This window comes from Nerophis ophidion, linkage group LG03 (assembly GCF_033978795.1).
Source record: "Nerophis ophidion isolate RoL-2023_Sa linkage group LG03, RoL_Noph_v1.0, whole genome shotgun sequence".
Taxonomy (NCBI): Eukaryota; Metazoa; Chordata; class Actinopteri; order Syngnathiformes; family Syngnathidae; genus Nerophis; species Nerophis ophidion.
Window position 1 is genome coordinate 16420781 of NC_084613.1, and position 12500 is coordinate 16433280.

Genomic DNA, 12500 nt, shown 5'->3' on the forward strand with positions numbered 1-12500 from the left:
CAGTGACTAGGATGGCGGAAGCGGGAATCGAACCTGCAAACCTCAAGTTGCTGGCACGGCCACTCTACCAACCGAGCTATGCCGCCCCATATGACGCTATATGGCATCTATTACGTTGTTGTATGTAATATATGACTTCTATTATGTTGTTGTATGTGTTACATGACATCTATTACGTTGTTGTATGTGCTATATGACATCTATTACGTTGTTGTATGTGATATATGACATCTATTACGTTGTTGTATGTAATATATGACATCTATTACGTTGTTGTATGTGCTATATGACATCTATTACGTTGTTGTATGTGATATATGACATCTATTACGTTGTTGTATGTAATATATGACATCTATTATGTTGTTGTATGTGTTACATGACATCTATTACGTTGTTGTATGCGATTCACGACATCTGTTAAGTTGTTGTATGCGATACATGACATCTATTACGTTGTTGTATGTGATACATGACAACTATATGTGATATATGTATGAGATCTATTACGTTGTATGTGATACATGACAACTATATGTGATATATGTATGAGATCTATTACGTTGTATGTGATACATGACATCTATATGTGATATATATGTGAGATCTATTACGTTGTATGCGATATATGACATCTATTACATTGTTGTATGTAATATATGACATCTATTATGTTGTTTTATGCGCTATATTGCATCTATTGCGTTGTTGTATGTGCTATATGGCATCTATTGCGTTGTTGTATGTGATACATGACATCTATTACGTTGTTGTATGCGATACATGACATCTATTACGTTTTTGTATGCGATTCATCAGAATTAAACATACTTTATTATCATGACATCTATTACGTTGTTGTGTGTGATACATGACATTTATTTGTGACATATGAGATCTATTACGTTGTTGTATGTGATATGTGAGATCTATTATGTTGTTGTATGCGATACAGGACATCTGTTACGTTGTTGTATGCGATTCATGACATCTATTAAGTTGTTGTATGCGATACTTGACATCTATTTTGTTGTATGCGATACATAACATCTATATGTGATATATGAGATCTATTACGTTGTTGTATGTGATACATGACATGTATTATGTTGTTGTATGTAATATATGACATCTATTATGTTGTATGCGCTATTTGACATCTATTACGTTGTGTGTAATATATGACATCTATTATGATGTTGTATGTAATATATGACATCTATTACTTTGTTTTATGCGCTATATGACATGTAGTACGTTGTCATACCTGATATATGACATCTATTACGTTGTTGTATGTGAGGCATGACATCTGTTACGTTGTTGTATGCGATACCTGACATTTATTACATTGGAGAAGTACACACTTTACAATAGGGATTTCATGTTCCACTCACCAGACGAGAGTCTCTCAGCAAACACTGAAGACATCGAGTGTACAGCCCATGAACTGAGTCCTGATAAGTGGAAAAAAAACACAACAATAAAAGGGTAAATACATATAAATAATTGGATTATCACAATGTTGATGAATCACAGTGACTTTCTTGCATGCATGATTCAAACATTTTTTTTGTCACACAGACAGTTTTCAACTAAACTTTGCATGCAAGGCCTCACACCAGCCTTGGCTTGTGTGCAGGAATAATAACTACCATGAAGAATAAAGTAAATATAATGAAATGTTGATTAGCTCCACTCGGTCTTCAAGTGGTCTGCCAGCTGCACCAATGATTGGACTGTGTTGTTGTATTTCTGTGTGTGCTTCTGACCGATAAAAACATTCTCGTAAGACTGTGGAAGCCTGTTTCCGTCACACAAAAGAAATCCCCCAATGGTGAACTTAATTATAAGAGATAAAAGGCAGAAATTATGAAATAAACTTAAAAAAAATCTAACTTCAGATAAAAATGTGAAATTATGAAATATAAAGTTAAGATTATGAGATGAAAAGTAAACATTTCAAGATAAAGGTGAAATACATATAAAAGATCGGAACTATGAGATAAAAAGTCAAAAATATGAGATTACGTGGAAATTTGGAGATAAAAAGTCATAATTACAAGATAAAAAGTCAAAATTACGAGATATGTCTCCATTATGAGATAAAACATCGATATTATGAGATAAATCAAAGTTATAAAATACTAAGTAAAAATATGAGATAAAAAGTTAACACTGCAGGACACGCGCACTTTCTAACACATATTTTAGATTTTTTTTTTTTAATCTCATAGTTTCTACTTTTTCTATTTTATAATCAGGATTTTTTTTTATTTCAAAAATGATATATTGTCTTATAATTTCTACATTCTCTTTCATAATCATGAGGGTTTTATTCATAATTTATGTATTATCTCACAATTTCTACTTTTATTTCAAGATTTTGACTTTTTTTTCCTGATAACCTCAATTTTCTTATCTCACGATTTTGACTTTCTGCATCATATTATCGACTTTCTATCTCAAAATTTCAGTTTTTAATTTCATAGTTTTGTTATTTTTAATCTCACAATTTCTGGTTTTATTATTTTTAATCTCACAATTTCTGTTTTCTTATTTCATAGTTTCGACTTTTTATCTCATAATTTCTACGTTATCTCATAATTTTGAATTTTAACTTAACTTAATATGTCCTAATTTCCATTTTTTTTAAATCTGATTTAAATGTTCTTATCTCATAATTTTGATTTTTACATAATGTAGATTTTTTTGCCTCATAATTCAAAATGTTTAATGTAATGATTTAAACTTCATCTCATCATTTTGATTTATCTCATAATTAATTTTTTTATTTCATATTTACGACTTTATATCTCATAATTTCAACTGTTTATCTTGTTTTAAATTTTTATCTCATCATTTCAAGTTTATTATCTCATAATTATTATATATATTTTTTTCATAATTTTGCCTATTTACTCTCATAATTATGACATTCTTATATTGTAATTTTAGATTTCTTATCTATAATGTTGTCTTTTTATCTCACAATTATAACTTTTATTTCATAATTTCGCCTTTGTACATCATCATATCTTAATACCATAGTTTAAATTTGTTATCTAATAATTACAACTTTATATCTCATCATTTCAAGTTTATTATCTCATAATTATGACTTCATTTTTATGATCAACCTTATTTACTCACATAATTCTGACTTTCTTATCTCGAAATGTTGTCTTTTTATGTCATGATTATGACCTATTTCTTAATTTTTCCTTTTTATTTCATAGATTTTTACTCATCATTTCTTAATATCATAATTTAAATGTATTTTATCTCATAATTACGATTTTACATCTCATAATTTAAACTTTTTATCTTGTTTTCAAAATTTTTATCTTATTTCAAGTGTATTATCTCGTAATTATGACTTTTGATTTCATAATTTTTTCCAATTTACTCTCATAATTATGACTTTCTTATCCCATAATTTAAACTTTCTCATTTTGTAATGCTGTCTTTTTATCTCATAATTCTGACTTATTTCATAATTTATATTTTTTTTACCTCATAATTTTGATGTATCTCACAATATAAATGTTTTATGTGATTATTTTGATTTTTTTAAGTCATAACTTCAATTTATCGCATAATTCAGACTTTTATCTTATGTTTTCGACTTTTTATCTCATTAATTAAATTTTCCCTCTCATAATCATGACTTTTTATTTCATAATTTTGCCTATTCACTCTCATAATTATGATTTTCTTATCTCGTAATTGCAACTTTATGTCGTAATGTTGTCTTTATATCTCCTAATTTTTATTTTTTTACCTCATAATTTTCAGTTTTGATGTCATAAATAAAACATTTTTGTCTCGTAATTTCGACTTAATCTTATGTTTTCGACATTTATCTTATGTTTTGGACTTTTTATCTCATTATTTAAATTTTCCATCTCATAGTTATGACTTTTTATTTCATAATTTTGCCTATTTACTCTTATAATTATGATGTTCTTATCTCGTTTGTCATAATGTTGTCTTTATATCTCCTAATTTTAAATTTTTTACCTCATAATTGTGATTTATCCCACAATTTAAATTTTTAATCTGCTTATTTGGAGTTTTTATGTCATAATTTAAATATTTTTATCTTGTAATTTTTACTTTAATCTTGTTTTTGACTTTTATCTTATGATTTCGACCTTTTATCTCATTATATAAATTTTTCATCTCATAATTATGACTTTTTATTTAATAGTTTTGCCTATTTAGTCTCATAAATATGACTATCGTGTAATGTTGTCTTTTTATCTCATAATGATGGCTATTATTTTATTATTTCGCCTTTTTATCTCATCATTTTAATTTTTTTACCCCATAATTTCCATTTATCTCACAATATCGGATATTTTCACATTTTTAATGTCATAATATGAACTATTTAATCTCATAATTTCAACCTTTATATTATGTTTTCGACTTATCTGATTATTTCAATTTTTCATCTCATAATTATGACTTTTTATTTCATCATTTGGCCTTTTTATCTGATAATTTCAACTTTGTAGCTCATGATTTGGATTTTTGTAATAATTTTCCCTTTTAACTTTCATAATTATGACTTTTTTATCACATAATGTCAAATGTACCTCATAATTTGGACCTTTTGTTACATATTTTCGACTCTTATTTTTAAATGAAAATAAAGTTGCGTATATGATCGGGTCAAAGATGGAGTGGAGCATGTGTCCCACCATGTGGTGTCGGAGCCCCTTCCTCTCGTGCTCCTTGAAGGCCTGGCAGAAGTTGAGGATCATCTTGTCCAACTTGTGGACGTGGCGGCCCAGGAAGTCCTCCACCTCCTCCAGACTCTTCAGGCAGTACGGCGCCGACGGGCCGAGCTCGGCCGGGCCGGGCGCCGCCTCGACGGGCCGGGAGATGCAGAGGATGCTGAAGCTCTGCTCCCGTTCGTTGTAGAAGGTCTCCTCGAACAGGATGGGGACGGACGAGCCGGACCCCAGCAGGACCTGCCTCTCCTGGATCCTGACCTCCTGCCACACACCAGGGAACGTGAGAGCCCACCCAGGCGCTGATGAGCGGCCTATAGAAAACCCAACCTGTCCATCGGCGGTGTGGTAGCCCCCTTCTCCGGGCTGCAGCACGTAGCTGTCAAAGTGGCAGCTGGACAGGCTGCTCTGGCCCAGACTGACACAGCACGGCACCAGAACCTGGGACACATCCGCATCTTCAGTCTTTGGGATCAACTTACCCACCTCAACTCAAGCTATGCTACTGAGCTATTTTGTTACTCAGTACGGGTGCAGAAAATCCAACAAAACAGCCTGGAATAAAGGAGGGAATAGCTGTGGACTTAGACTTACAGAGGAGAGGGAACCCACACATAAACTGCCCCTCCTCCCCGTCCCCTCCTCTCTACACCAGATATTAGTCTAATCATTAGTCTAATCAGCTACGAACTATGGGAGACCGGGCTTTCTGCTCCACTGCTCCCAATCTGTGGAACGCTCTCCCTGACCACCTGAGGCCACCTCAGACTGTGGATGCTATCAAAAAAAGGCTTAAAAACCCATCTTTTTAAAAAAAAAGCCTTTTTATAGATATGCATGCTGGTTCTAGCTATTGGGCTGTTTCTAGCTTTATAGTTTATCTATATTTATCATCTTTTTATTTGTCAGGTTTTCCCCTGACAGTTTGTCTATGTTTTAGTTTTTTCCTTTGCATTTGTCTTTGTTTCCTCTGTGTTTAGTATCTCCTGTCTTTAGTTCCTGTCAAGTGCTCTTATTTTGGTTCAGCTTCCTTTTTGTCTCCCTGTGTGCTGTTGTCACCTCATCTGTGGCTGATTGGCACCTGGCCACACCTGTAGTCAATCAGCCCTCTCCTATTTGTACCCACTTTGTCTTCCAGTCAGTGCTGGATCATGTCACTCCTGTCGTTGCTATCGTGTCGTTTTATTGCAGCGTAGCGGTAAGCTTTTGTTCCCTGCTTCTATTTTGTTTTCACGCTACAAGTAACGACTTTTGTTTTCCTGTTTGCAACCCGCTAGCTTCCACACTAGGCCCTTTTTTGTTTCTTGCTAGCTTCTATGCTAAAGACCCTTAGTTTGTTATCCGCCTCGTGCCCGCTTTGTGTTAGTACCCTTTTGTTTGATTTTGTCTTAGTATCTTTATTAAATCATGTTTTCCCACTCCATGCCTGCCTCCATCTCTGCATCTTGGGGTTCGTCACCAAATAACTCTGACATTATTATTACTATTTTTTTTACACTGAGGCACTTTGAGGTTGTTTGCTCAACGTAAAGTGCTTTTTTTATAAATAAAATCTGTTCATAGATGCTATCCCTCTCCTGGGGACTTCTGAGGAGTTGATGGAACGTTCCTACACAGGGTGGCAGGTTAAAATCCCCGTTCTTGGTTCTTCTTCTACAGATCTATTTGACGTGAGGTGGGGAAAAAAAGAGAGGAGGGCTCACGATGCCGTGGAGCTGGGCAACTTGGGCGCACAGGTCAGGCCTCTGCTTCTCCAGCGCCAAGTAGAAGGGGTTATTAGCGATGTTCTCGTCATAACCCGCCATGGGGAGGTCCAACACCTAGAGGAGGAGGAGGAATCCAAGAGGAGGTCACGCAGGGTTTTGTTTTGTTTGTCGACACATGCCAACACCTCCTACTTATCAAACTATTGCAAGTTTGTTAAAATTGTAAAAGCTGCAAAGAGCTAAAAATAAAAACACAAACAACTTTCACATTTGGAACTCTATTCCTAAATGGATTAAATACATTTTTTCCCTCAAAATTCCACACACAATACCCCTTAATTTGTTGTTTGTTCTTTTTGTCATGATCTGTGGTCTAGATCATATTATGTTTTTGTTATTTTCTGTTGTTTTGAACTCCATTAGTTCCTGTTTTTTGGTGCACTTGTTTGTTTTGGTTGCCATGGTGACTTATGATTTTCACCTGCCGCTGATGTTCGGACGCTCACCTGGCTCTAATCATGAGACCATTTAAACCGCCTTTGCCAGTCAGTCGGGCTAGCGACACTGGACTGTTCATTCCACAGATTCATGCTCTATATTGATCGTTTCATGCCATAGTTCATGCTGCTCGTTTTCATGCCACAGTAAGTCTTGTTTGTCCCATGCCATAGTCCATTTTAAGTGTTTAGCTTCTATGTTTCCTGCGTTAAGTTGTTTTAGTTTGTTAGCCTCTCGTGTGAACGGCACGCTTTTCTTGAAAAAATGTATTTGTTCCTACCTTCACGCCTGGTCTGGAATAGTCTTTTTGCATCCCGGGAGAAAAAACCCTGCAGCAAGCTGCAAAACCCCCCCCCCCCTCTTGACACTTTTGTTTACTTTTTTATTGAGAGGTTTGAAAATTTAAAAAAATGCAAAAAAAGGTCAACAAAAAACGTTTTCACGTTGACATTATGGGGTATTGTGTTCAGAATGTTGAGGACAATAATGGAATTATGTTTTGGGGGGAGGGGGGGATTCTTGCACATTTAAAAAAAATAGAAAACCGCAAAAAGCTAGAAAAAAAACTAAACAAAACTTTCACATTTAGAGCATTATTTAAAAATTGAATAAATTCATGTTTTTTTCCCATGAAATTTCACACACAATGAGTTTATTCCGAATTGGATTAAATGAATTTTTGTCCTCAAAATTCTCCACAAAATACCCCATAATACTTCCACATGATAATATGATAATAAAAAAATACAAACCCTGTTTCCATATGAGTTGGGAAATTGTGTTAGATGTAAATATGAACGGAATACAATGATTTGCAAATCCTTTTCAACCCATATTCAGTTGAATGCACTACAAAGACAAGATATTTAATGTTCAAACTCATAAACTTTATTTATTTTTTTGTAAATAATTAACCGAGAATTTAATGGCTGCAACACGGGCCAAAGTAGTTGGGAAAGGGCATGTTCCCCACTGTGTTACATCACCTTTTCTTTTAACAACAATCAATAAACGTTTGGGAACTGAGGAAACTAATTGTTGAAGCTTTGAAAGTGGAATTCTTTCCCATTCTTGTTTTATGTAGAGCTTCAGTCGTTCAAAAGTCCGGGGTCTCCGCTGTCATATTTTACGCTTCATAATGTGCCACACATTTTCGATGGGAGACAGGTCTGGACTGCAGGCGGGCCAGGAAAGTACCCGCACTCTTTTTTTTATGAAGCCACGCTGTTGTAACACGTGCTGAATGTGGCTTGGCATTGTCTTGCTGAAATAAGCAGGGGCGTCCATGTAAAAGACAGCGCTTAGATGGCAGCATATGTTGTTCCAAAACCTGTATGTACCTTTCAGCATTAATGGTGCCTTCACAGATGTGTAAGTTACCCATGCCTTGGGCATTAATGCACCCCCATATCATCACAGATGCTGGCTTTTGAACTTTGCGTCGATAACCGTCTGGTTGGTTCGCTTCCCCTTTGGTCCGGATGACACGATGTCGAATATTTCCAAAAACAATTTGAAATGTGGGCTCGTCAGACCACAGAACACTTTTCCACTTTGCATCAGTCCATCTTAGATGATCTTGGGCCCAGAGAAGCCGGCGGCGTTTCTGGATGTTGTTGATAAATGGCTTTCGCTTTGCATAGTAGAGCTTTAACTTGCACTTACAGATGTAGCGACCAACTGTATTTAGTGACAGTGGTTTTCTGAAGTGTTCCTGAGCCCATGTGGTGATGCCCTTTAGAGATTGATGTCGGTTTTTTATACAGTGCCATCTGAGGGATGGAAGGTCACGGTCATTCAATGTTGGTTTCCGGCCATGCCGCTTACGTGGAGTGATTTCTCCAGATTCTCTGAACCTTTTGATGATATTATGTACCGTAGCTGTTGAAATTCCAAAATGCCTTGCAAATGCACTTTGAGAAACGTTGTTCTTAAACTGTTTGACTATTTGCTCACGCAGTTGTGGACAAAGGGGTGTACCTCGCCCCATCCTTTCTTGTGAAATCCTGAGCATTTTTTGGGAAGCTGTTTTTATACCCAATCATGGCACTCACCTGTTCCCAATTAGCCTGCACACCTGTTCCAAATAAGTGTTTGATGAGCATTCCTCCACGTTATCAGTATTTATTGCCGCCTTTCCCAACTTCTTTGTTACTTGTTGCTGGCATCAAATTCTAAAGTTAATGATTATTTGCAAAAAAAAAAAAAAGTTTATCAGTTTGAACATCAAATATGTTGTCTTTGTAGCATATTCAACTGAATATGGGTTGAAAATGATTTGCAAATCATTGTATTCCGTTTATATTTACATCTAACACAATTTCCCAACTCATACGGAAACGGGGTTTGTACATAACATCTGGACGGCAGTTCTTGTTTTGAATATTTCAAAAACAATGGCGACCCGGTTTTGGTACCGAGAATTGGTACCGTATCGGTTCAAATGTGACCGGTAGCCATCCTTTTCTGGTGAAATGTAACTCTGCGGCATTTTTGCGCTGATTGGTGACGTCATCGGCTCCCGCGGGAATCCGTGTCAGACTCCCTTGCGGAACCGGCAGACAATTCCGAGAAGCGGCTGTAACCGAGGCGTTATCATTTCTCTTAAAAAGGCACGCGGCGCCTCATGCGGAGGCCACACACACACATACATACATACACACACACACACTTCTGTCAAATCCTTCATGAAATAATTTCATGGAAGTCCACAGGGGAAGCGTGGAAGCAGACGGAGGAATAAGACCACCAAAGTCAGGCAAAAAGAAGCAAAAGTGTGTACTCACCACCTTGCTCGTCAGCTTCATCCTCACACACACACCCAGACACACAGAATGATAGTAGGAGCTCCTCAGCTGGACTCAGAGTCACTCTCCTCGTGATCCGACACCAAGGAAGAAGAAGAATGTCCCACCCCCCACCCCCCTGAGGCGAGCGCTGACAACAAGGGTCCTCCGTGATCATGTGACCTTGAGATGACGGACACGTAAAGAACGTTCCCTGACTTCTGCTTTGAGCACCGCGTGGCTTCTTTTTACACCTGCATAAGTGTGACTTGAAACAAGAGCAGCGACTACTTCAAGTGCAGAATAAAAAGAGCTGAAAATTGTCATCAAGGTGCATTATCGCGGTGTAACTTTTAGAGGAATATTTTCCCCACATTTTTCATGTACAGTTCATTGCGATAAAGGACATAACATGAATGTTTCCTGTCCTTGCAAACCAACACGATGTAGCGCAGGTCCTCCAATAAAAGTATATAATTTTTATCGTACAGTGCATCCGGAGAGGACTCACAGGGTTTCAATTTGTCAACATTTTATTATGTTACAGCCTTATTCCCAAAGGGATCATTATTGTCCTCAAAATTCTACACACAATACCCCATGATGAACATGTGAAATTGTTTTTTGGGAGGACTTTTGCAAATGTATTGATGATAACTAACTAAAATAGAATAAGACACACTGTCATTATGGGGTATTATGTGTAGAATGTTGAGGAAAATAATGTATTTATACTTTGGGGGGATTTTTGCATATTTATTAAAAATAAAAAACAGCAAAAATCTCAAAAAAAAAAAAAATAAATAAACAAAAACTTTTTTACATTGTCATTATGGGGTATATATAGTGTGTAGAATTTTCAGTACAAAAATTGACTCGAAAATGGAATTAATACATTTTTGTCTTTAAAATTCTACACACAACTAATTTATTTAAAAATGGAATACATTCTCTTTTGCCCTCAAAACTCTATACACAACAGTCCATGATGACAATGTGAAATTTATCAAAACTTTAAAAGGCAAAAGGCAAAAATCTCTAAAAAAAAACAAACAAAAAACCCCAACATTTTTTACATTGTCATTATGGGGGTTTGTAGAATTTCGAAGTAAAAAAATAATTAATCTGAAAAAATAAATACAATATTTTTGTCCTCAAAATTGTACACACTATGAATTCATTCTAAAATGGAATAAACTCACTTGTGTTCTCGAAATTGTACACACACTACCCCAAAATGACAGTGTGAAAACATTTTTGAGCAGACTTTTACGAATACGTTAAGTGCAAAAAGCCACAAAAATAAATAAAAAAGACATTTAGAGCCTTATTCTAAAATAATAAATTAATGTTTGTCCACAGAATCCTCCCTAAAATACTCCAAAATGAAAATGTGATAATGTTTTTTTCTTTTACTTTTACAAGTGTACTTTAAAAAAGAAAACTACAAAAAAAAAACCTCTAAAAACAAACTTTTTACATTGTCATTAATGGTTATTGTGTGTAGAATTTTGAGGTAAAAAATTAATTATTCCAAAAATATATAAAATATTTTTTGTCCTCAAAATTCTACACACAATACCCCATAATAACAATGTGAAAATGTTTTTTGTTGGTTTTTTTTTGGGGGGGTGGGGGAACTTTTGCATATCTATTAAAAATAAAAAACTGCTAAAAGCGCTAAAAAACAAAAAAACAAAAACGTGTACATTGAGAGCCTTATTCCAAAATGAAATACATTCATGTTTGTCTACAAAATTCTATACACAATAAATGTATTCCATCCATCCATCCATCCATCCATCCATTTCCTACCGCTTGTTCCATAATGGAATACATTCATTATTGTTCTCAAGATTTTACACACAATACCCCATAATGACTATGTGAAAAAGTTTTTGTAGTTATTTTGTTGTTATTTTTTTTTTAGAGATTTTTGCAAAAAAAAATAATTAAAACTACAATAAAGTTCTAGAAAAAACTTAATATATCGTCATTATGGGATATTGTGTGTAGAATGTTGAGTACAATAACAGATTTATTTTTCGTGGGGGGATTTTTGCAGATTTGTTACAATCCCAAAACTGCAAAAAGCTCTAAAAACAAACGTTTTACATTGTCATTATGAGGAAGAATTATTAATTAATTATTCGAAAAATAAAATAATTTTTGTCCTCCAAATTCTACACACAATACCCCATAATAACAATGTGAAAATGTTTTTTTTTCTCATGGTGGGGGGAATTTTGCATACCGGTATCTATAAAAAACAAAAAAAATAAAAAAAAGCTCTAAAAAAACACTCACATTTATAGCCTTATTCCAAAATGAAATACAGTCATGTTTGTCCACAAAATTCTACAGAAAATTTAAACACAATTAATTTATTCCAAAATGATTAAATACATTTTTGTCCTCAAAATTCAAAACGCAATACCCCATAATGACAATGTGAAAAAGTTTTTGTTGTTTTTTTTTACAAATCTTTGCAAGTGTAATAAATCACATGTATTAACTGCAATAAAGATTTAGAAAAAACTTTTCACATTTTCATTATCGGGTATTGCGTGTAGACTGTTGAGGACAGTAATGGATTTGTTTTTTGGAGAGGGGCGTTTGCAGATTTATTACAAAAAAAAAAAAAAATGCAAAAAGCTCTGAAAACAAAAGTTTTACATTGTCATTATGCGGTATTGTGCGTAGAATTTTGAGGACAAAAATTAATGTATTCCACTTGGGAACAAGATATACCAAAACATGGAAAAAGT

At 34.7% G+C, this 12500-nt stretch overlaps 1 protein-coding gene across 2 annotated transcripts in view; it reads right to left on the bottom strand.

The window, feature by feature from the left end:
* ankrd27 (ankyrin repeat domain 27 (VPS9 domain)) overlaps window positions 1-12500 on the bottom strand; it is a 50983-nt gene that overhangs the window by 33813 nt on the left and 4670 nt on the right. For both annotated transcript variants that reach the window (XM_061894426.1, XM_061894425.1), the window contains exons 2-5: window positions 6446-6562; window positions 5073-5183; window positions 4710-5006; window positions 1398-1457 (exon numbers count right to left, since the gene is read on the bottom strand). In XM_061894426.1, coding sequence (XP_061750410.1) covers window positions 1398-1457; window positions 4710-5006; window positions 5073-5183; window positions 6446-6547 — 570 coding nt within the window. In that variant the 5' untranslated portion in view covers window positions 6548-6562. The remainder of the gene's footprint in view (window positions 1-1397; window positions 1458-4709; window positions 5007-5072; window positions 5184-6445; window positions 6563-12500) is intronic.